Here is a 24,151-nt window from a genome sequence, read left to right on the forward strand (position 1 = left end):
ACCTGCACCACAAAAAACTAAGAGGGTGAGTATGAACCATAAATCAAACCCATCAGAACACAAACTCTGCACTGCAGAGTGTCTGGCACACCTACCCAGCTCAACATCTTTCTTGACCTCCATGTGAGGCAGAGCTCCAGTCTCCAAGTGAAAATCTGGAGAAGCAGATGCTAGCACAGAATCTAAAAGCTTTTCACGCTGTTCAGGGGTCCACAGGAACTGAGCCACATCATCCGCTAAGAAAAAAAACATGAAGAGATGAGCTGAAATTACGTTAACTTTCTGCAACTTGGTTATATCTGTCAGTAAAAGTAACCTGGATACTGGAAGCTTTCAATCCACATTCTGATTTACTACCTCTTAGCAAATCAATTCATCTCTTTCCAATAGTTCTGGGAAGTCAATGTGACCCTTGTCTTTATAACTGCCTTACATACCATTATCAGGTCTCAAGGGTTCTACTGTAGCATCATGCAAAATGCATCTTTCACAAGAGACAAAGCTCTGAATTATTTCAGCCACAGCAGAATTCAAACTCATGCTGCAAACCAACACTCCTTTTTTTAAATCCATGCCCAGAGCAAGTGATCAGTTTGGGGTTTTTACATTATGGGGTTTAGGGAAATTTAGTCCTTTGATTACAGCAGAGGTTTTATGTAAGAAAAGGAAAACAAAGTTGGACTCCAACTCTGCTGGTCACTGCAATGTTAAGAACTTAATGGCTTTTTATCTCCTGGAAGACACCTAAGATAATTCCCTGTAGGACTGGACTTAATTTCCTTCATAACAGAACATAAGGTCATTCAACAGACAAGGTGATCTGTAAAAAAGCGATGTAGCCTCAAGTGTTTACTCTGCCTGATCATTTGAGATAAAACACAAGAACTAGATGGTCTCTACTGCCTTCTCCCAAATGCCATGCTGTAATGAGAGAGAACATTTACAGTACACAGGTAAGAACCAGAGTATCTACAGTTATACCCATACTTGTTTGAAAAGCAGTGCAGTAAGTACTGCTCAGGAACCAATTCTGTGAAAGCAGATCCAGGAAACAGAGTAGGCTGGAGGCTACAACGTGTTCCAAGCTTTTGCCATCACAAACCTAGGAAATTTACTGGCATTTTTTTCAGGAATAAACTAACAGACATCTGAAGTAATTTTTATTCTTTACACAGTATTAAGAATTACTACATCCAGAGTGAGAGCTGCAGTTCAAGGGAGATAAATCAAGAAACAAAGCAACAGGAAAGATCCAAAGTTTAAGAAAGGACCATTAAAACATCTGAACAAACGCTTTCTTTTTTTTTTCTGAAGTGATTTTTCATCTTGCTCTAAAGATTAGTACATATGAGAAAAACAAGTCAAAGATGCATCCAAAATATTCCAGCTATTTCAGTGACATCACTTCTAATTGCATTTTCATTCCAGGTCCCAAGCATGCTTCACCATAAAGTAGTCTGCAAGCACATGAGAACATAATTCTCCAGAGCAGATACACTGCGAATTTTCAAATACGCAATTCTAAGCACCATAAACCAAAATCAAAGGAGTTAAAGCAGGTTAAACAACTTGAAAACCATCATTCAACACAAATCTAATTCCACAGGCCAGATTTTGATGGCTTTTTGTGACCATTTCTGTTCTAACTGTAATCTAAATATTTAGAACAGACAGAAATAAGGGCCTTTAACTAGAAGAAAAAAAACCAAAGAAATTGACTATTTAAGTACCAGTACTGTTTTCCCTCAATAGGAATAAGGATGATACTGTGAAGCAGCACAACAGCTTACAGCATAGTTAAAAGTGCAGATTTAAACCAAAATTATGCAACTTGCACTAGACTCCAAATTCACATTCATCTTTTTCAAAGTAGTAGCTTATCAGCACATCAGGAGACACACAGTATGATTACAGAGAAAAAACGAAGACAAACCAAAATAAAGCCATCTTAGAAGTTATTACTGCCATTCAGTTCAAATTTTTAATTTTGGAATTTGATCTTATTGCTCCTACAGACTGCCTACTTTAGTACCTTAAGTAACTTCTCTGTCACCTTAATATTGACATGCTTTGGATACTGACAAGCATTCTGTACTGCACCTTGCTGCTGCTTCAGACAAGGGAGACAAGTTCAGTCACAACTCATAGCAATGGGAAACACACAAAGCACAGTGGGATACAGGAAGGACAGAAGAAACCCCACTTTTTGTCACAGCTGCGAGTTATTAGTTGTGAATGAAATTCAAGGTAGTACTAACCAGTAGCATTTCCACCTCCAGACTCAGTAACCACTTCAGCAGGCAAGCTCTGAGCCAGATCCAGTTTCTCAGTGATCTGCAGATATTTAATAGCAGACATTTGTGTAACAGAGGACAGAGAACCTCCTGAGACTGAAGAACCTGATGAGCGAGTATCTTCCAGGCTTGCTTCCATGATCGGGCTGTAAATAAAGCCATCAACTACTCAGACTTCCCAAAGATACAAGTTGTAGATAATGTCAACCCGGGCACGAGGACAGGATACTGCTCACACCCAGATTTAATTAACATCCCTAGCAGAAAGCCAGTAGTCATGTCAAAGCTTCATTTCAGTTTTGATGATTGATTATACTCAGAAACTTAGTCTGCAGATGATTTTTTTAATCTTCTCTTCCACCAAATCTGACCGCTACAACAGAAGACATACTGAATATTTATCACTCCCTTTGCTATAAAATTTCAGTGCTTTCAAAGCAGTGAAGGGTTTGGTGGAAAATAACTCCTCCTAATTATAATCAGCACAGTTTTCAAGGAACCTCCCAAGTAAAAAACACCTTCAGCAGGGTATACACGTTTACACACTAACAGCCAGAAAATCCAACTCAGCTCTAGATTAAGAAACTCCCATACAATAGATGTTTTTTCTTCACAACATAAAATGTTGTTTGCTAGTTTTTTGTTCTCTCCAACTTCTTAACTCTGTAGAAGAACTAAGCCACAAACACTAAATGCATTTTATATAGTCAAAATGAGTGCAGAAGCCTATGAGTATAAAAGGAACCAGTGATTCTGCTTGTCATGTTTGATAATGAAGACAGAATGCGTTTATTAATTTCTCTGCAAGTTATTTTGTTAAAAAACCTTGTTGTTAAGTCCCACAGCAGTAATGCTGAAAAGCCAGGTGGGCTTGCTATTACCTCTTAAATCTGCTCAAGGCAGAGTGGACCCTGAGCTAAAGAAATGGCTCTCCCCACTATATTCTGGTCTTTTCAGAAAACTCCTCCCTTAGCAACACTAAAAGCACAACTGTGAAAGACATGCAGGAGGAGGGGTTTAAGGTCCTTTACTGTTGATTACCTCAGTTTTTTTACACGGAGAGCTTCAGTGTACGCTCCTTCACACACCAGCGTCTCCTGATTCAGAGGTGCGCTCTCGGATTCTGGACTGTCTTCCTTCAGTTCACTCTGCGAGAAAGCAGGAGCTGGGACTCTCTGAGCTGCCACCCCATGAAAGGGCGTTGAGGCCAGGTGGGCAGCCCTGTTGAAGTCACACGTGTCTTCTGGGTTGGCACAAAGGGTGCTGTTCTTGTAGGAGCCGGTCACAATGGCATCCTCAGTCAAACGTTCAATTCCATTCAGCTCATCCTGAAAAAAAAAGGAGAGACAGTGAAAGGTTGTAGACTTTAAGACAAATTTTTCTTTATTTAAAAGCTGAACATTTCCCTTTCTTCCACTCCACCACCTTCCAACACGAACAGGACACTCAGTCTTCATGAATTCTACTTATTATACAATCCCAGAGTGATCTGGGTTGGAAGGGACCTTAAAGACTATCGAGTTCCACCCCCTGGCCATGGGCAGGGACACCTTCCACTAGCTCCAGGTTGCTCCAAGCCCCATCCAACCTGGCCTGGAACACCTCCAGGGACGAGGCAGCCACAGCATTATAGTTCCAGCATAATCTCATCATCACCCCGTTCAGTTATTGCCATGCCAGACAGCAGTTTAGAATCCTTGCTTTTTACACGTGATGCCAGTCCAGCCTAGCTCGGTCTGACAGCAGCACAGGCTGTGTTGGTGTCTCCTGGGCAGGAAGTCTGCTGTGGGGTGAATTGTTTCCTTACACAGGCTGCTGCTGCTGCTGCTGTGTTTTCCTTGGCAGTCAGAGAATCCATAGGCTTACGAACAGCGAGAGGTTGACGGGCACTTTTCTGGCTACGATCTGCTGAACAACTAAGAAGTTACGGTCAATTACAAATGTATTAGAGCAGCTTCCGATCTCCAACACATTCCTCTCAAGAATTGAAGTCTATTGATAATTTCAATCAACTAATTTCTACTACAGAACTACCAGTATGCAATAGATACAGCTCTCCAGAATGAAGGAGGTCTATAGAGCAGCTTAAATAGTTCCAGGTTGAAGATGAAGAACAGGAGAGTATTTCCTCATCATGGACTCTCAGCGAGGAAATAAAAAATACCCATAGAAACAAAACAAAATGCACACCCCCACACACCCCTGCAAGAAACAGTTATTTCAGCTGCTACACAAAGTGCTTTGATACTTCCGTTTTCCTTCCCTCTGAAATCTAGGTCTTGAATAATTCTACCTTATATTCTGATTTGTCAAAGTAGAGGATTCATCAAATATAGAGAAAGATGGAGCAGCAGCCGGTGGGGGAAGCAGACCTACATCTGTAAAGAAAAACCAAGAGGCTCTATCATACCCACAGTTTTTCCAAAATAGCATATCCAACACTACTTAAAATGGTTAACACCTTGTCTTAAAAGTACTGCTCCTCGCAGGCAGTTACAGAGCTGGCATATAAAGAAACCCATTAAAAAAGGCTTGGGTTTGTCACATTAATGAACCACACATTTACCACCATATTATGTGAGCTAACGTGCTGGTTTCACACTACGCTTCAGAATTTGTACCTTTTTTTGCAAGGCTGCCCTCATTTCTCTGTTCCTCCTCAGAGTTTACAAATGGATTTCCACTGTGGGTATCTGGGCACACATCAGGAGGCTGGATAACCTCTGTCAACAGCAACAGAGTCAGGTCGGATCAGAAGTAAATTTCTTCAGGATGTGACCTTCCTAACACAACTTACCAAAATCAAAGATATACAATTTCTGTCTGTATTCCTCTACCAAAACCTCCAGGGGAAAAGGACTTAAGGAAGTATCAATCTAATGGTAGCATTAAACTCTTCTGAGATTTTAGTAAGACTGCAAACATGAAAGATGGAAGAAAACTTTCCAGCTGCTGAAAGGAAAATGCTCTTTTGCTTGGAAGTTCTTTCACATAGTGACAGTTCTCAGATCTCAGATGCCCCATGTTGTGGTCAATATGGTAAAAGGCACTACTAGCACACACACTGTCATTCTTCTAATCCACCTAGGCTTTGGGTTTTACTTTGCTGCCATCTCGGTACTCCTGGAACACTTCCCTTTAACCAAACCTTCTCCTTGACGCTAAAAAACTTGACTACTTACCCTCAGAACAAGATGGTTTCTGTAGTTGAGTATCTTCATAGACCTGGAATTCACTGTGAAAAACAGAAAAGAAACAAGTTTGTATTCTACAGACGTTCACAAAACGTGAACAAACCCTGTAAAAACAGTAAGCCAAGATGACAAGTGCTACTTGCAAGAAGTTAAGATCCCTCAGACAAATAATCAAGCATATGGAGAAAGAGCACACATCCTGGTTACAGGCTGATGCCAAGGCTTTATTCCATTCTACCTGCAAAAACAGGCTGTTAGTGATCCATGTTACTACTCGTACCTAAATATCCTCACAAGTCTTCTCACTGCTGGCTAAAAACCCCTCTATTACCTTTGTGACTGAGGCTGTTTCTCCCCATATCCTGTTGCACTGGAAAAAGTAAATGCTTGCATTCCCAAAGGTGCCGAAGCTCCCGTTATCTCTGCTGCCTGTGGAAACAAAGCCGCACTTCGATTCTACAGTGGTGGAAGTGCAAACCAGGCAAAAAGGTTCCAAAAATATGGTGATAATCCCACGTAGTCATTAAAACCCTGATAGATAACAGTTGTCTTTAGCCATTTTTACTTATACTTAGCTTACTTGCATGAAGAAAGTCCACTTTCATTGCATACTGCAGTTAAATGCATCATTTACTCTTTGCAACCATATATAAACTTTAACAGTTGCAAAGTAACTAAAGTCTCCTGTGAAGGACATGTAAGCAGTTACATAGCTTACAACAAAGTCATGACTGTTTCATTATTTAAAGTATTTACTATGAAGGCATTGTTTTGGAAACGGGGAAGCAAAGGAGAGAAAGAGAGAATATACTTTATTGGTGAAGAATCCGGTCACAAGAAGTTTAAAATGTGTTAGAAGAATATCAGATATGCTTCCTTTTGGCTTTTATTTAAAATTGCAGCTACTTGGAAAAGAACAGTTAAATCAGAACAATACCGGTTCATGCGATTGTTGCTGCTTGTCACCTTCTTTCCTCTTTAATTTCTTTTCCAGCTCCTCAATTTTCCTTTGTATTTCTTCCTTCTTCCGTTCTATGGCTTGTATTTCATCTAAGGAAAAAACACCTGTAAGGCCCAATGCGTATTTCATATACAGTCGGTGGGTACAGCCTGAATTGCCAAGGGACCAAAACTTCTGGTGCTCTTTCCCTGTCCCACAGCTTCCATATAAAGCTGTTGAATGTTACTGGCTCTGTACCTCAGAGCAGTTAACCAATTATCCCAGTAGAAAAAGAAAAGCAGCTGCAATACAGACAGAAGCAAATACACTTTTATGACTCCATCTGGAAAGCCTTACTTGCTTCAGCCCACTTTGAAACATACCTTCCTCTTTCTTTCTCGCTTTCTTCCTGTAGATTTCAGCTCGGATCTCTTCAAAAGAGAATTCGTCAACTCCAGCATAAACTTTCTCTTTGCAGTACATCACCATCTCTTTCTTTTCCTGAGCGTCCTGCTGGTGATGCTGCACTCGCTGCAGTGGGTCCTCCTGCTCCTCAGGTTTGCGAGTACTTAACACACGGTTTATGCTGGGCTCAATTTTGCAGGGAGTCCTGAAAAAACATGATTTTATTACTTGGGCTTTGTGTACTTCATTGTAGCACAGAAAAGCAGGCACTGGAGACAACTGGGCTAATTCCAGGGTCTGGTTTTGGAGTAGTGCAAAGACATTCTGTTCTGTGCTTAGAAAACTACACAAGAAAATTGGAATGAGTAACAGCAAAAGCCAGCATACTACTCAGAATTGTCTGATAAATAAATAAAACAAAACAAACAACAAAATACAAATCCAACCTGAACTGTTTGTTAACAAGGTCGAGTCAAAAGCAAATAAAATTCTTATGATGTCTGAACTGCCGTGCATCCTGAAGCAGGACCTGTTCAATTTAGTTCCATCGAGCTGTGTGACCACAGGCGTGACAAGTCCCTAAACTCTGGCTTGTAGGAGTTCTCTGGGAGCAAAGGGACACAGGACAAAAGGCACTTAAAAAGGGAAGCTCTTGGGCCAGATGAAACCTCCATGCTAATTTCAGGAGAGAGGAAGCAACACTGGTACACCTTTACCAACACCAGCAATCCAGCCGACTTCAGCAGGATTAACTCACATCTGGGAGTGATCATGGGGCAAACAGGTGCTCTTAATGTTTGAGTTCTAAAGCTTTTTTTGGGGAGTGTGGGGATTCATAACTAAGATCACAAGAGGGTCCTTCTGCCCAGAACTCTGGACAACAACTGATGGCAGGATTTGCATCACATTTACAAAGTTTCAGCACAACACTTCCAGACTATTTGGCAGGTGACCATGGGAGCATGAGGAAACGGATTCAAAGGCAGAAAAAAAAAAATCTACTTTTAAGATTTCAACGACATAATCTAAACCTACCTACCAAGTCTCTGCCTAAGTCGCTTAGAGCTAACTCAGCACGGTGTTCAGCTCTACCCACTCCTTCCCTCTCCCTGGTATGAAAAGCTGCTGCCTTCGGTAAGTAACAAATCCTCATCCGAGAGACCGGCATGCCAAGAGGTTTAACCGTGTGGCATCACTGACTTTCAGGAGAAAGAAACAGTCTTAGACAGGAATGCAGTTTTTTACCTATTCTTCAACTAAACCATGGCAGAGCCTTGGTCAGAGCCATTCTGCAGTCCACACGCAATCCATGCTGCTCACCACCTCTCAGCATTCCTTGATTCCATGCAATTCAGAGCTGTGGGAACTGTCTGTAATATCCAACAGGCTTTTCCACTTCTCTCTCAGAAAGAGCCTGTCTATTCCCTGGCTGTCATTAGCCACAGAAAGGTAGAGCAACCTTGCAAAAGAAAGCGTTTTCCTCTGCTCCAACAAAACCACCCCATCTCCTGGGATTTATCAGCATTTCAGGGAGCACTGTACAAGCAGCACACTCACTCCTCCACAACCTAAGCAACACTGTTGGCATGGCAACTCTGATAGCTTATTTCAGAAGAAAACTCCAGATATGCTGAGCACAGAGCTCCCAAGATAGAAAAGAACCAGCCACAAGTCTGCCTCAATTTGGGGCTGCTTCACAGCAAACAGCACCCTAAGACAGGTAGCTTGTGGTTTTGTGTAAACACACTGAGTGAAGTGATTACACTAATTAGCATATTTAAATATGATCTAGGCTCCCACATCATCAGCAGCTCTGAACACGTCCCATGTCCTTATGCAACCTCTGCTGAAGCCTCTGTCATCAAGCTGCGGCACTAATTGCTCCCAGGCTGGCAGATTTTTAAATTCTTGTAGCTCAAGAGGCTGAAGGACTTGGCAAAACAACTCCGAATTTTAGGAAGTGGCTTTGAGAATTCCAAATGCAATCCCCCATCTCCAACTCTTAGACTCACATCATTTGTGGCTGAACTGACTCATCCACATAGGGGGTGAAACTGGGCACTGGGTGGGGCACTTCCATGCCAGAATTCACAGTTCTGCGAGGACGCTGCGGAAGGAAAGGCAAATTAAACTTGACGGAGACTTTTCCAAGATCAATTCCCTTCTCACACAGTCACAGCCCACCAGCTCAACACTGGCACCTAAAAGGCAAGGCATGCTCCTCCTGTGTGCCCTCATCAGCCCCAGTTTCTGTTAGCCTGAGGGAATGTTACATCCATATCCAGGGATATATATACATACTATCCTGTTATCCCAATATCCTATTTAAATTAGACATATAAATGCCACCGTCCTCATTTTACAGCCAAGATTGTCCCAGTTCGTTGATAATATTCATTCTCCTGTCCACCAACAGCCTCCAGACTTGGGGTGGGGTTTTTTTTCCAATTTTCCCATCACAGGCCATTTCAGCACCACAAAAATCCCTTAACAGCTTCTGAGGTCCAGTAGTTAAGGAGAGGAGGTGGAATTTAGTCTGACAACACGTTACTCTCATTGGCCTAGTTGAATTCTCTGGCACTCTTCAGCACAAAAAAAAAGTTATGTGGTGGGAATACTTCACAAACTCACTCCTCTTTTCCATCATTTCCCAAACTGCTTACTGAGCCATCTTGACACTAGCAATAAGAGAAACCCCTTCTTCCCTGGGCAGGTTTTAAGATCTCAGAGCATTCACCAAAGGTTATTCTTGCACTGCCCTTCAGTGGAGGGGAATTAAACATCCTCAACTCTTCTGCCAGAAACGGGATATTTTATTTCATTAAATCTAAGAAATTTCATTAAGGCGGGAGCAGAGAGAACTCTAAGGGCAGACATTAAAAGAAATATGGAAGCACTCAGAGATCAGAATGAATGTGTCAAGTAGCACAAAGAGACTGAGAAGTTTTATATTAATAATTCTTCCTCATTCTTCTCAGCTAAATTAAACCTGTGATTTACTAAACTTGTCCATTCATTTAACCAAATTGCTTTCTATCTGAAAAGAATATTCCTGGAGTTTCCCTCCATTTTAGCCTGGTTGCATCCTTCCCTCATTTGAGGTTTTGTTACTAAGCTTCACTTACAACAGTGTCCATATTGAGAAGATGAAAATATTTTTGTCCTCTTGATGCCTGAAGTTTTCAGCTTTTATGTAATCTTCATGTATTTGCAGCTTTGTAGACTGTTAAGTGCCTCGGTGTAACTTCTAGTACTTTGCCACCTTTCTTCCCACAGTGAACAGGGGCTTATTGACACATTCCTAAAATTTTGTTATGTCTTGCCTGTTACTTCTCCAAGGACATTTTATTTGGCACCACGTAACCACAGGCATAAAAAAGGTAGGGTAGGAGGGCAGAACCCAGGGTGGGACATTACCTAACCAACCACTCCTCTAGTTGGACAATATTGGCCAGATACTCTAATTGCCCAATCTTATCAATTGTAAGGATCTAATTTGGGGCGCTATTTTTCGCCATATTGGGTACCTGAAGGCTTTCAAGGGAAGGTTTGCTTTTATATTATCATTCCAACATGGTCTGGAGAAGTTTGTGTTCTATTTCCAGGCACCAATCTCATGACTTTCTAGTGTTCTTTTCTGAGCTACAAAGAGCATGGGAGCACTGGGGGTTATCTGAGCACCTATGAAACAAACCTGATCTCACAGGATTGATTCCCTTCAGACAATGCCTTGCATCACTTCTCCAGAACAGCCTAAGCACCTGTAGCTCAGCTGCTTCTTTTGATGTTTAGTTTAAGCCATTGGAAGCTACTTTCTGTGATCCTATTGTCAGGATAAATATTCCATTGATACAGCAGTTGAATTCTTTTGATCTCCGCTCTTCTGTTTGCCTCACAAGCACTTCAAAACAAGACTTGCAGAATGCTGTACATGGCTTATTTTCACAATTCAGGCAACAAGTCCTTCCTTCAGCTCGTATTTTCCAATATAATTTAACTCTTACGCTTCTTCCTTACAGGTTTAACTAATGCCTGGCTTCTCTCCCATTCCTTGGCTAATGCTTTCCCTCTTACATTCCTTTTCTGCCCTCCAAACAGTTTAGCAGGCCACCTCTGCCAATTCTTATGGTTAGTGAGAATTTCAAGTCCTTGATTTTAAAACTCCACAGAGTTTTTAAACCTTATTCTAGCAATATCAGCTTGCTAAACTTGAATGGAGTATGCATGGCCAGGGACTCTCCAGAAGGAGAGCAACTCTTCACAAGGGCATGCAGTGACAGGACAAGAGGGAATGGCCTTAAGCCAAAGGAGGGTGGGTGTGGATGAGATATTGGGAAGAAATTCTTCCCTGGGAGGGTGCTCAGGCACTGGCACAGGTTGCCCAGAGAAGCTGTTGCTGCCCCATCCCTTCAAGTGTCCAAGGCCAGGTTGGATGAGGCTTGGAGCAACCTGGTCTAGTGGAAGGTGAAACCAGATGATCTATAAGGTCCCTCCCAAGTCAAACAGTTTCACGATTCTATGATTAAATCTGTATTTACAATAGACACAAACCACAGGCAAGGGAGAAAGACATGACCTCTGCCTCAGCGATCAGAAGTCATCAGCTTACACACACCTTCCTCTCTTTTCCCAGTCCATTTCGAGCCTCCTTACCCTGCCAGAGTTCCAAGGTCCAGCACTGAGTTCGTTCTCCTTGGCCCTGGGAACTGGAGGCGCTGGCCATGACTGTGCTGTAAGTGTAGGAATCTCAGGTCCAGACACAGAATTTTCATCAAACACCGCAAAACTTGGAGTATTGGAAAGCTGCAGAGAAGGCAGAGGCTGGCTGTTTGGGTTTATGGCTATAAGGAGAAAGATTTAAGTCAATTAACCTTCAACTGTCACATTCAATTGCAAATTCCACGTTACAGAGATGAAACTCCTCCAATAACAGGTTGTTTCAGCTCTGGAATGTACCTTTAACTGCATCTCCCACACGACTAATGGGGGCTCTCACTTTTTTCTTCCCTCTGCCTTTGAGATCTGCCAGTGAACTTCTCTGAGGCTCTGCAATTTCCAGCAATCCCATATTGTCTCCATCGGGACTTTCCTCAAGTGCCAGTAGTGTCTGCCGAGAAACACGGGCCTGAAACTGCCTAGAAAAAAAACACTGGAGAACTTAGCATAACCTTCCCTACCCCAGGAACCGAGGGGAAAATCTAAGTTTGTCCCTTACTTGTGATGAGCCTGGAGTTTTTCCAAAGGCTCAGCCTTGCGCTGGAGCCCTTCCTGGAATATCAGATCTGCTTTCCTGAAGCTCCCCCTGGCCTCGAGCGCCTCCGCCCAGGTGATGTAGAGCAGGGCCAGCGTGGTGCCGATCTCCTGGCTGCGCAGGTAACTGTACAGATCCAAAGGCTCGTTGCAGCAATCACCCTGAAACGACCCAAGTATGCCAACAATCACACGGTACTGCAGAGGGTTCCCAGTCAAAATCTGCATTTCAATGCCCCCAGCAAGACCCCACTGATTTCAATACAAATCTGACAGGAGCAGCTGTAAGGCCAGTACATGGCATTTTATCATTTCTTGTTTGAATCTGAGGTAATTCAGTGACTGAATTACACCATATTAGCATTCCGGAGAACAGCTATTTTAGCTTCAGATGAAGTATAGCACATTCCTTGCCAGTTTTGGAACTGGTAAATTAGCTCAGCAAGCTAAAGCTGGGGAAAGCTGCTTTGAAAAGATGTGGAGAACAAAAATTACAGCAATGGAGAGACAGGGCAGGACCAGAACACGCTTAGCTTGGTTTAGAGTTTAAAAGTATGTGGATAGAAGACAGCTAGATGCTAAAATATCTGGTAGGACAGATACATTTTAGATGATGTATCTTTAAATTGCTTCTCTTTCTCCTTAAATAAATATTTGAGCTCTATTTATTCAAGGCAGCTTTTCCAAAACAAAAACTTGTTGAGTTTGTAGCTGTCCAAAGTGAACAACCCTAAAAAACAGTCTGGAAATGAGAAGCAGAATTCAAGAGTAACATGTTTGCAGGAAAGTACATCAAATATTGCACCCATTGTACAACACTGTTTGAGTCCTGTCACAAAATCAACTTAGCTGTATGCAGACAACGTGACAAGTCCCAAGGAAACGCAGCCCCCCAAGAGATGTTCCTGAAACACTCACAAACTTGAGCCAGAGATTAAGATAGCGAGGATCTTTGTAGTATCGCTGCTGCCCATGGAGGGCTCTCACTGCTCTTTCCAGAACTGCTGCGAGGTTGCCATCCTTGCCACCCCCAGGGAAGGTCTGCTCTGTCCACTTGATGTACCTAGAGACAGAATGTGTTCATAGTAAGTCAGTTCTTAATAAGCATCTGTAAAATACAAAGAGATGAAGAAAAAAATAGGCACAACATTGAAACACAATATAACACTAAAAAGCAATTATAGAACTTAGCTTTTAATGAGTTTCTTATTAAATTAGAATCTGTTCCCCTTGCTTTTACAAGGATGTCTGACCATTCAACTCTTTCTTCTGAAATAAAGGGAAACTTACCGCTCCCACACATCCAGAGGATCATCTCCAGAGTAAAATCGTATTTCTGCTTCAAACTCCCTAAAAGATAAAATTATTCATCCAATAAATACATTTGTATCACTATAAATTTCTTGTACATTACAAACTAAGAGTTATTTTATTAAAAAGCACAGCCAAATCTCCATACTGTTTGCTGTTTAAATGCTTCATTGCAAACATAAAAAGTTGAAGTCTGTACTACACAGCACCTGCAGTGACTAGTTCTAAAATCCTAGAGTGTGATAATAGTATAGAGATCAGTTACTAGACTTCTTTTATGCCTTTTTTAACGCCTATTAGATTAGTACAGTTAAAGAAGACATAGATAAAATGAGCAGGAGGGAGGAAGGGGAAAGGAGCTGCTATAACATCACTCACTGTTTTTTAAGCTGCACAGCAGTGTGGCTGGAGGAGTCCTGCTGAGCCAGCGCCTCCTGCAGGCTGGACATCACCCGCCCCTGCCTGAGGGGCTGCACATTCTCCTTGCTCAGCTCCCACTCGTGGCTGCCCTCCTGGAACATGACCGCCTCTCCTTTAATCCTGCGTTTAACAAGAAATGGACACCTGTAATGCTGGGTACTGACCCGAAACCTGACAGAGCCGGCTTTCCTCAGCTCATTTGTCCCCGAGTTTTCTGTGCAGCCAAAACATGCCGCTTGGATGCCCAACTTTTAGAAGGATTTGGAGGTTTAATTCTCCTCCACGGGAAATATATGTAAAAAGAGCCAATCTTCACAGTGAAGAACTGCAGGCAGGCGATGTTAGCAGGAAAGGCCACTAAGATTAACCCATCTCCCTCCCCAGTGACTGCTCTTTTCCCTGCTCCGAGACCCCCACCTTCCTCACAGGGGCTAGCGACGGGTGCGCTCCGGCCAGGGGGAGCCTCAGCGAGGCTCAGTCGAGCCCCTACGGCTCTTCACCAGTTGCAGGAACCGTTGCAGAAGGCGGGGGACACAGCCGAGCCTCGACCCCTGCGGGGAGGCGGCGGGGACTCCTCGCCGGCACCGAGGGGAGGCGAGGCTGTTGGTTCCCCGGGACGCACCGCCCCACGCCGGGACCGGGGACCCCGCACTGTCCGGGCAGCCGTGCCAGGCAGAATAATACGTCTCAGAGAGCCACAGCCGCGAGCGCCAAGTACCTCATCCCCTACAGCCCCTCACGGATCCCACAATCCCTCCGCCTTACACACCTCACAGCCCCTCAAGGACTCCCACAGCCCTCCGCGCCCTCACGGGACCCCACAGCCTCTCAGACCCGTGCGCCTCACACCTTACAGACCCTCAGGACCGCCTCAGCTCTCAGCCCCTCACAGACCCCACAGAGCACCTCACAGACCCTTCACAGCCACCCAGAGACGCCCACAGCCCCACACACCTCACAAACCACAGCCCCGCCGGGACCTCCGAGCGCCTCACAGGCGCGCGCACCCCACAGCCCTCAGCCGCGCACACCTCAGTAATCCGAAAGGCTTCAGTCCCGTGCACCTCACAATTTACAGCCCCTCAGCCCCACAGGAATGCCATAGCCCACCCCCAGCCCCTCAAGCCGTACGCACCTCACGGCTCCTCAGCCCCACAGGGATCCCCGAGCGCCTCTCAAGGACTTCACACCCATCAGCTCCGCGCACCTCACAGCCCCGAAGGCCGCCTTAGTCCCTTATGGACCCCACAAACATCAGACCCGAGCACCTCTCAGCCCCTCACGGACCCCACAGACCTCCGAGCGCCCGTCACGGCCCACAGCCCCTCACACACTTCACAGCCCCTCAGCCCTCCCCGACCCCACCGGCGCGCGCCCCTCACGGACCCACGCGCCACTCACGGACTCCACAACCCTCAACTCCCACACTTCAAAGCCGCTGCGGCCGCCTCAGTCCCTCACGGACCACACAACCCTCAGCCCCGCGCACCTCTCACCCCACACCGCCTCAGCCCTCATCCCCTCACGGACTCCAAAGCACCTCAGGCCGCCCCAGCCCCGCGAACGCCCCCCCCCAGCGGGACGCACCGCACACAGCTCCCAGCGGCGCGAGCCGCCCGAGCCACCACAGGACCCCAGCAGAGCAAAAGCCGAAACGGCGGCACCGCCTCAGAATTCAAACCTCTCCCACCTCCCCATTGGCTGCACCCAGTCCCACGTGATCGGCGCCGTCCTGCGTCGCCCCGGGCCATCACGGGAAATGTAGTTTCCTCCTCACCCGCGGCGGCCCGCGGGGAAATAGAAATAATTTTATAATTAATGCCCTCGCAGTTAATCTCATCCGAAAGGCATCCTCCTGTTCCTGCTCGCGTGTGTTCCCGCTCTTTGCCTCTCCTAACTGCTGGCGCCCGCTGATTCCCCACGTTATTTCTCTGCCTTAAATTCTGTTATTTTTCCTGAGGTGCTCACTTCCTGCAAGTGGCGTGTAGTTGTGCTTTGGTGTCACAGAAAACCTCACTTTTTGGGTATCCCTGGAAAATACATAGTTTGACATGCCCAAAAGTGGCTCCCAGAAGAGTATGGCTGTGTTAATGTGATGCTCAGCCCCATCAATTACCTTCTCTCTACAAGTATAAAAGGAACCAGTGATTCTGCTTGTCATGTTTGATAATGAAGACAGAATGCGTTTATTAATTTCTCTGCAAGTTATTTTGTTAAAAAACCTTGTTGTTAAGTCCCACAGCAGTAATGCTGAAAAGCCAGGTGGGCTTGCTATTACCTCTTAAATCTGCTCAAGGCAGAGTGGACCCTGAGCTAAAGAAATGGCTCTCCCCACTATATTCTGGTCTTTTCAGAAAACTCCTCCCTTAGCAACACTAAAAGCACAACTGTGAAAGACATGCAGGAGGAGGGGTTTAAGGTCCTTTACTGTTGATTACCTCAGTTTTTTTACACGGAGAGCTTCAGTGTACGCTCCTTCACACACCAGCGTCTCCTGATTCAGAGGTGCGCTCTCGGATTCTGGACTGTCTTCCTTCAGTTCACTCTGCGAGAAAGCAGGAGCTGGGACTCTCTGAGCTGCCACCCCATGAAAGGGCGTTGAGGCCAGGTGGGCAGCCCTGTTGAAGTCACACGTGTCTTCTGGGTTGGCACAAAGGGTGCTGTTCTTGTAGGAGCCGGTCACAATGGCATCCTCAGTCAAACGTTCAATTCCATTCAGCTCATCCTGAAAAAAAAAGGAGAGACAGTGAAAAGGTTGTAGACTTTAAGACAAATTTTTCTTTATTTAAAAGCTGAACATTTCCCTTTCTTCCAATCAACTAATTTCTACTACAGAACCACCAGTATGCAATAGATACAGCTCTCCAGAATGAAGGAGGTCTATAGAGCAGCTTAAATAGTTCCAGGTTGAAGATGAAGAACAGGAGAGTATTTCCTCATCATGGACTCTCAGCGAGGAAATAAAAAATACCCATAGAAACAAAACAAAATGCACACCCCCACACACCCCTGCAAGAAACAGTTATTTCAGCTGCTACTTCCGTTTTCCTTCCCTCTGAAATCTAGGTCTTGAATAATTCTACCTTATATTCTGATTTGTCAAAGTAGAGGATTCATCAAATATAGAGAAAGATGGAGCAGCAGCCGGTGGGGGAAGCAGACCTACATCTGTAAAGAAAAACCAAGAGGCTCTATCATACCCACAGTTTTTCCAAAATAGCATATCCAACACTACTTAAAATGGTTAACACCTTGTCTTAAAAGTACTGCTCCTCGCAGGCAGTTACAGAGCTGGCATATAAAGAAACCCATTAAAAAAGGCTTGGGTTTGTCACATTAATGAACCACACATTTACCACCATATTATGTGAGCTAACGTGCTGGTTTCACACTACGCTTCAGAATTTGTACCTTTTTTTGCAAGGCTGCCCTCATTTCTCTGTTCCTCCTCAGAGTTTACAAATGGATTTCCACTGTGGGTATCTGGGCACACATCAGGAGGCTGGATAACCTCTGTCAACAGCAACAGAGTCAGGTCGGATCAGAAGTAAATTTCTTCAGGATGTGACCTTCCTAACACAACTTACCAAAATCAAAGATATACAATTTCTGTCTGTATTCCTCTACCAAAACCTCCAGGGGAAAAGGACTTAAGGAAGTATCAATTTAATGGTAGCATTAAACTCTTCTGAGATTTTAGTAAGACTGCAAACATGAAAGATGGAAGAAAACTTTCCAGCTGCTGAAAGGAAAATGCTCTTTTGCTTGGAAGTTCTTTCACATAGTGACAGTTCTCAGATCTCAGATGCCCCATGTTGTGGTCAATATGGTAAAAGGCACTACTAGCACACACACTGTCATTCTTCTAATCCACCTAGGCTTTGGGTTTTACTTTGCTGCCATCTCGGTACTCCTGGAACACTTCCCTTTAACCAAACCTTCTCCTTGACGCTAAAAAACTTGACTACTTACCCTCAGAACAAGATGGTTTCTGTAGTTGAGTATCTTCATAGACCTGGAATTCACTGTGAAAAACAGAAAAGAAACAAGTTTGTATTCTACAGACGTTCACAAAACGTGAACAAACCCTGTAAAAACAGTAAGCCAAGATGACAAGTGCTACTTGCAAGAAGTTAAGATCCCTCAGACAAATAATCAAGCATATGGAGAAAGAGCACACATCCTGGTTACAGGCTGATGCCAAGGCTTTATTCCATTCTACCTGCAAAAACAGGCTGTTAGTGATCCATGTTACTACTCGTACCTAAATATCCTCACAAGTCTTCTCACTGCTGGCTAAAAACCCCTCTATTACCTTTGTGACTGAGGCTGTTTCTCCCCATATCCTGTTGCACTGGAAAAAGTAAATGCTTGCATTCCCAAAGGTGCCGAAGCTCCCGTTATCTCTGCTGCCTGTGGAAACAAAGCCGCACTTCGATTCTACAGTGGTGGAAGTGTGGATACAAAAATGCTGTTAGCAAGGAATTTTCCTGCTGCTTTCTAAGCCGTGGGATGCTTTTCTCTCTCACAAAGAGATTAGCAGAAGTTCTATTAACTATGAACACCTGTGACCTTGTAGAACTATGTTTATGGTACAGTAGAAAAATGTTTTGACAATGGATGTTTAGGATTTCTAGCCAATCCACCCAGGGGGCGGGTGATATTTTGTGCAATTATATTATGAAGGAAAAGTCTATAAAAGAGTTTGTAAAATAATTAAATCAATCAATCTTGCTGCACAATTCCTGCCTGCTGGATTGCTCTCCTCCTCCTATGGTTGCGGGATACGGTAATATTTACTGCGCCAATATTTGGTGAACCCCGACGTGTCCTGCACGCTGTGTGCAAGCCGAATTGCTCTAGAGGTACACTGTTCCCTTCCCCCCCGCCCGGGACCGGGATGTCCGACGGGACTGAAAAAATGGCGAACAGCGGCTTAAAAAGCGACGCTGTGGTAACGGTGTGGAAAGGTGTTTTCAGTATAATGCACACCTCCATTCCTGAGAATTCACTCTGTGAGTTATTAGACTGGGCTGCCCTGCATGGCATTTCCCTGGACAGAGACACGGCCCTGGATTTTGGGATATAGCAGGAGATGGGCTGTGCTGTCCCGCATGAGCTTCCATTTGGGGATCTGGCAGTGTTAGAATTATTCTGCGCTTGGCGATTTTTATTTAACCTGCTGATAGACCTTGACTATGGCAGCAGAGCTGGCTCGCCTGTCTTGGTGGCGAGTGATGGAGAGATATCCGAAGGGGACCCCACTGACGTGGCTCCAGGGGCATGTGGTGGTGGACCCGAAAAAACCCCCCTGGCTTCACGGGCAGAGCCTGCCCTGGAGCCTGCCCTGGGTCACCCTGCACAGTCGCAGGGCTCCGCGGCCCCCAAGGACCCCGCACTGGCAGAGGCGGGGGTGTCGGGGCAGCGGGAAGGCGCGCAGCCCGCCTTGCCGTTTGGCTCAGCGGCAGCCACGGCTTATCCGCGGCCACGTGTCAGTGGTCTGGCCTCTTGGACACCCATGGTGGCTCCTAGCCCGTCTGCGCATGCATCCATTGCACCGAGAATGCCCAGATGTACCTTTTTGCCCTCTGTAGTGCCAGACTGTTCTGTGCAGTCACAGACACAAGCAGTTGACCTTCTAATACATCATCTGCCGAATATATCACAGCAGTTGTCAGAACTGCCAAACATATCATGGCAGTTATCAGAACTGCTCAGCTTGCAAAAGCAGCTGCTGCAGGGGCTGGAGGCCCCTGGCCACGTGGGGTGCGCTGGGCCTGCGCCGCCCGTGCCGTCCACGAGAGACGTGGCTCCGAACCCGTAAGTGACGCAGCCAGTGGCTCCAAACCTGGAACCCACGGCCATGGTGTCAGCGACGGCGCAGGAGACGGCCGCAGTTCTGGAAGCGACCACAGCACAGGGGCCAGCGGTGGCACCGAACACTGCCGCAGAACAAGAGACGGCAGCGGCTCTGTGCGCGACAGCAGCACCGGAGACAGCCGCAGCAGCTCCAGTTCCGGGTCGGTCAAAACCAGCCGAGATCGCATCCCGAAAAGAAGATGCGGTTCAAACCACGGCACAGCCAACTGCAGCCTCTGCTGTCAGTTTCTGGTCAATCCATTCCTCCCAGCCCACCTCTGTTCGTTCACGGCACCTCAGAGTTGCCTTTACTCGATGACTCATCGTTGGGCAGTGAGGCAGATGAGGTTCTGGCCCTGGGGCGTAAAGCGGCCGTAGCCGGGCAGTGAAAGAAAAGGCTGCTCCGGTCCTTAGACCTTTCTGGACTGCACAGTGACTGCGTGTCCGATGCACTACAATAATTTCTTGGAGTCAGTTAAGATGCGGGCTTTGGAGGAGAGTGATTGGAATTTTTTGGAATCACTTGGGATGCCAAACAGATTTGAGGATTCTGGGAGTAATCAGGAAGCTGTTACACCGCATCCACAGGCTGTGCCAGAAGTTCAGGATGGTACTGACTCCCCAAAAGGGGAGATCCAAGATTTCCCAGTGTATAAGGCTCTCCCAAATTCAGGCGAGTGTGACAAGCATGAGGTGATTGCTTGGAAGGTTGCACAGGATCTGCAATCCAAGGTGGCACAACATGGGCTCAGTTCTGCTGAGGTTAAGGGTGAGAAATACAGATTTGCTTGCTCCATTCGATATCAGACACCTGGGTCAAATCCTATTTCAACCTATACAATTTACAGTTTTTGAGAAAACGTGGAGAAAGCTGGCCGACAAGGCTGCATTAGGGAACATGCAGCTCCCTGCTGCCGATCCTAGACGTGCAGTGGGAACGGATGTTCTTATGGGGACTGGTCCCTTCTCTGATCCCAGTCTACAGGGTAACTTGTCCTCTAGCGTCCTGCAGCAAGCTCAGCAGGTCGGCATGGCTGCCCTGTTGAAAACCATAGAGCTGTCTGCGCCTAGGAAGCGATATACTGAAATAGTTCAAGGGAGATCGGAGTCATTCCTCTCTTTCGTAGAGAAAGTCACTGCTTCTCTCGAGAAGCAGGTTGAGGATGACGGGTTAAGACAGATGTTGTTAAGGCAATTAGTGAGAGATAACGCAAACGAGGAGTGCAGAAAAATCATAGATGCCTTACCAGGGGATCCTGAGGTAACAGACATGGTCGAAGCCTGCTCTAAGGTGGGATCTGGGAACCAGAAAAGGTCTGCTTTGGCTGCGTTCCTGCAGCCTGTTCACGCACCTTCTGATCGTGAGCCAAAGCAACCCAAACGCGCGAAAAACAGAAACGGCCTAAGCCGAGCCAAAAAGAGAACACAGCAATTTCCCAGTGCAAGAGGTGTGGCAGACCAGGGCATTGCACGGGCTATTGTAGATCCCGGACTCATGCCGATGGTCGGCCGTTGTTGGGAAACTTCCGCTGGGGTGCAAGGAGGGGGAATTGCTCTCCGATGCAGTCGCTCCCCCAGAGAGTGGCACAGGTACAGGCACAGGCCTACCCAGCCACCCTAGAGACGGCACCCAGGGATCAGACGGCACCCACGGATCAGACGGGTTTGACGTCCACACCGCAGCCGCAGTCGTCTTAGACTCTAGCGGCATTTATAAGGTTCCCTTGGATGCATATGGGCCCTTAGCCCAGGGATCCAGTGCAATGCTGGTGGGAAAACCTGACGTTGCCCATCAAGGAATCTTAGTGCACTCAGGAGTTATTGATGCTGACTCTAAAGGTCAGATTTGCACTATGGTCTCCATGCAAAAACCCCCTGTAACTATTCCTGAAAAGACCTGCCTTGCTAAATTAGTGCCTTTTAAGTCTTGTGTCCCCAGGATAGAGCAACAAACTCACGAAGATAACGACAGTGGATCTATGGGACTTCCGCAGGCCTTCTGGACTGCAGACATCTCTGACCAAAGGCCACAGATGACATGTACCCTGATCCTGCCGAACGCCCATCCGCCCCGGACTCAGCTTCGAGGTCTGATTGATACGGGTGCTGATGTAACTATCATCTCCTTCTCTGCATGGCCTCCCTCATGGCCTTTAGCCCCAGTGGGATCGGCCATCGCAGGATTAGGAGGAACCACACAGAGCTATTTAAGCGAACGGCCTGTGGTGGTGAAGGACTCAGAGGGGCACACAACTACAATTAGGCCTTATGTTACTACCACTTCCCTTAACTAACTTGCTAACCACTTCCCCTTAGGGACAGGCAGCTTGGGGGGTACAGTTTAGGACAAATTTTTAGCAGGGTCACTGTGCGTAAGGGCGCACAGTATCCTACACTGCCTTTGCGGTGCTTGACTAACACACCAATCCGAGTCAGACTCTGCTCAGTTAGTTGAATTAAGGGCTGTTACCATGGCTTTTCAACGATTCTCACAGGAACCTTTGAATTTGGTTACTGAAGCCGACTAGCAAAAGCTTTGTATACAATCGATCACCTTACAGTACCACAAAATTCAAATAATCCTGTTATTCTGAATCATTTTCTCTCATTGCAGTCTTCAGGCAAGACACAACTGCCCCGGGCAGAAGTCTGGGTACGGAATTTACTCCCTAACCAGTGGCAAGGCCCTCATGAGCTTATAGTTTGGGGTTGTGGGTATGCTTGCGTTTCCACAGATACTGGGGTACAGTGGCTACCTTCAAAATGTGTTCGCCCTGCCCTACGGCACCAGAGGCAGAACAGGCAACCTCCGAATGATGACCAGAACGCCAGCCATCCAAATGGTGACCAGAATGTAGATCATCAGCCTAACGGCTCTTCTGATGATGACCAGGATATCAACCATCAGGCAGATGGTCCTTCTACAAGCAGAGACTGGGATGGTCCTTCCACAAGCAGAGACTGAACTTCAAATTTCTTGCTATGGAGTCAGATAGTAAAGCCTTATAGACATACTTAGAATTATTAACTGATGTAAAATTCTGTTTAAGATTAATAGTAGAATTGTTATCTTATAAAACAAAAAGGGGGAATTGTGGATACAAAAATGCTGTTAGCAAGGAATTTTCCTGCTGCTTTCTAAGCCGTGGGATACTTTTCCCTCTCACAAAGAGATTAGCAGAAATTCTATAAACTATGAACACCTGTGACCTTGTAGAACTATGTTTATGGTACAGTAGAAAAATATTTTGACAATGGATGTTTCAGGATTTCTAGCCAATCCACCTAGAGGGTGGGTGATCCTTTGTCCAATTAGACTATGAAGGAAAAGTCTATAAAAGAGTTTGTAAAATAATTAAATCAATCAATCTTGCTGCACAATTCCTGCCTGCTGGATCTTCTCTCCTCCTCCCTGCGGTTGTGGGATATGGTAATATTTACTGTGCTAATAGTGGAAGTGCAAACCAGGCAAAAAGGTTCCGAAAACATGGTGATAATCCCACGTAGTCATTACCTCATAGAAAATAGTTGTCTTTAGCCATTTTTATTTATACTTAGCATACTTGCATGAAGAAAGTCCACTTTCATTGCATACTGCAGTTAAATGCATCATTTACTCTTTGCAACCATATATAAACTTTAACAGTTGCAAAGTAACTGAAGTCTCCTGTGAAGGACATGTAAGCAGTTACATAGCTTACAACAAAGTCATGACTGTTTCATTGAAGTATTTACTATGAAGGCATTGTTTTGGAAACGGGGAAGCAAAGGAGAGAAAGAGAGAATATACTTTATTGGTGAAGAATCCGGTCACAAGAAGTTTAAAATGTGTTAGAAGAATATCAGTAGAAGAATATCAGATATGCTTCCTTTTGGCTTTCTTGGGTACTTTTATTTAAAATTGCAGCTACTTGGAAAAGAACAGTTAAATCAGAACAATACCGGTTCATGCGATTGTTGCTGCTTGTCACCTTCTTTCCTCTTTAATTTCTTTTCCAGCTCCTCAATTTTCCTTTGTATTTCTTCCTTCTTCCGTTCTATGGCTTGTATTTCATCTAAGGAAAAAACACCTGTAAGGCCCAATGCGTATTTCACATACAGTCGGTGGGTACAGCCTGAATTGCCAAGGGACCAAAACTTCTGGTGCTCTTTCCCTGTCCCACAGCTTCCATATAAAGCTGTTGAATGTTACTGGCTCTGTACCTCAGAGCAGTTAACCAACTATCCCAGTAGAAAAAGAGAAGCAGCTGCAATACAGACAGAAGCAAATACACTTTTATGACTCCATCTGGAAAGCCTTACTTGCTTCAGCCCACTTTGAAACATACCTTCCTCTTTCTTTCTCGCTTTCTTCCTGTAGATTTCAGCTCGGATCTCTTCAAAAGAGAATTCGTCAACTCCAGCATAAACTTTCTCTTTGCAGTACATCACCATCTCTTTCTTTTCCTGAGCGTCCTGCTGGTGATGCTGCACTCGCT

At 45.4% G+C, this 24,151-nt stretch overlaps 1 protein-coding gene across 6 annotated transcripts in view; it reads right to left on the minus strand.

The window, feature by feature from the left end:
* Positions 1 to 23,703, minus strand: part of BUB1B (BUB1 mitotic checkpoint serine/threonine kinase B) — a 33,019-nt gene extending 9,316 nt beyond the window's left edge. Inside the window, exons 1-21 of one of the 6 annotated variants that reach the window (XM_032112865.1) lie at positions 23,616 to 23,703; positions 18,130 to 18,227; positions 17,787 to 17,839; positions 16,253 to 16,539; positions 13,773 to 13,934; positions 13,374 to 13,433; positions 13,002 to 13,146; positions 12,049 to 12,245; positions 11,790 to 11,968; positions 11,487 to 11,674; positions 8,846 to 8,940; positions 6,812 to 7,038; positions 6,426 to 6,538; positions 5,820 to 5,917; positions 5,477 to 5,529; positions 4,916 to 5,017; positions 4,588 to 4,672; positions 4,102 to 4,210; positions 3,336 to 3,622; positions 2,259 to 2,440; positions 96 to 236 (exon numbers count right to left, since the gene is read on the minus strand). In XM_032112865.1, coding sequence (XP_031968756.1) covers positions 96 to 236; positions 2,259 to 2,440; positions 3,336 to 3,622; positions 4,102 to 4,210; positions 4,588 to 4,672; positions 4,916 to 5,017; positions 5,477 to 5,529; positions 5,820 to 5,917; positions 6,426 to 6,538; positions 6,812 to 7,038; positions 8,846 to 8,940; positions 11,487 to 11,674; positions 11,790 to 11,968; positions 12,049 to 12,245; positions 13,002 to 13,146; positions 13,374 to 13,433; positions 13,773 to 13,934; positions 16,253 to 16,539; positions 17,787 to 17,839; positions 18,130 to 18,157 — 2,791 coding nt within the window. In that variant the 5' untranslated portion in view covers positions 18,158 to 18,227; positions 23,616 to 23,703. Of the gene's footprint in view, positions 1 to 95; positions 237 to 2,258; positions 2,441 to 3,335; positions 3,623 to 4,101; positions 4,211 to 4,587; positions 4,673 to 4,915; positions 5,018 to 5,476; positions 5,530 to 5,819; positions 5,918 to 6,425; positions 6,539 to 6,811; positions 7,039 to 8,845; positions 8,941 to 11,486; positions 11,675 to 11,789; positions 11,969 to 12,048; positions 12,246 to 13,001; positions 13,147 to 13,373; positions 13,434 to 13,772; positions 13,935 to 14,231; positions 14,885 to 15,401; positions 15,507 to 16,252; positions 16,540 to 17,225; positions 17,328 to 17,786; positions 17,840 to 18,129; positions 18,228 to 23,615 lie in introns of those variants that run through there. The other 5 variants (XM_032112868.1, XM_032112866.1, XM_032112867.1 and 2 more) reach the window with 5 other exon arrangements.
* Positions 23,704 to 24,151: the final 448 nt, after the last annotated feature.

This window comes from Corvus moneduloides, chromosome 6 (genome assembly GCF_009650955.1).
Source record: "Corvus moneduloides isolate bCorMon1 chromosome 6, bCorMon1.pri, whole genome shotgun sequence".
Lineage (NCBI taxonomy): Eukaryota > Metazoa > Chordata > Aves > Passeriformes > Corvidae > Corvus > Corvus moneduloides.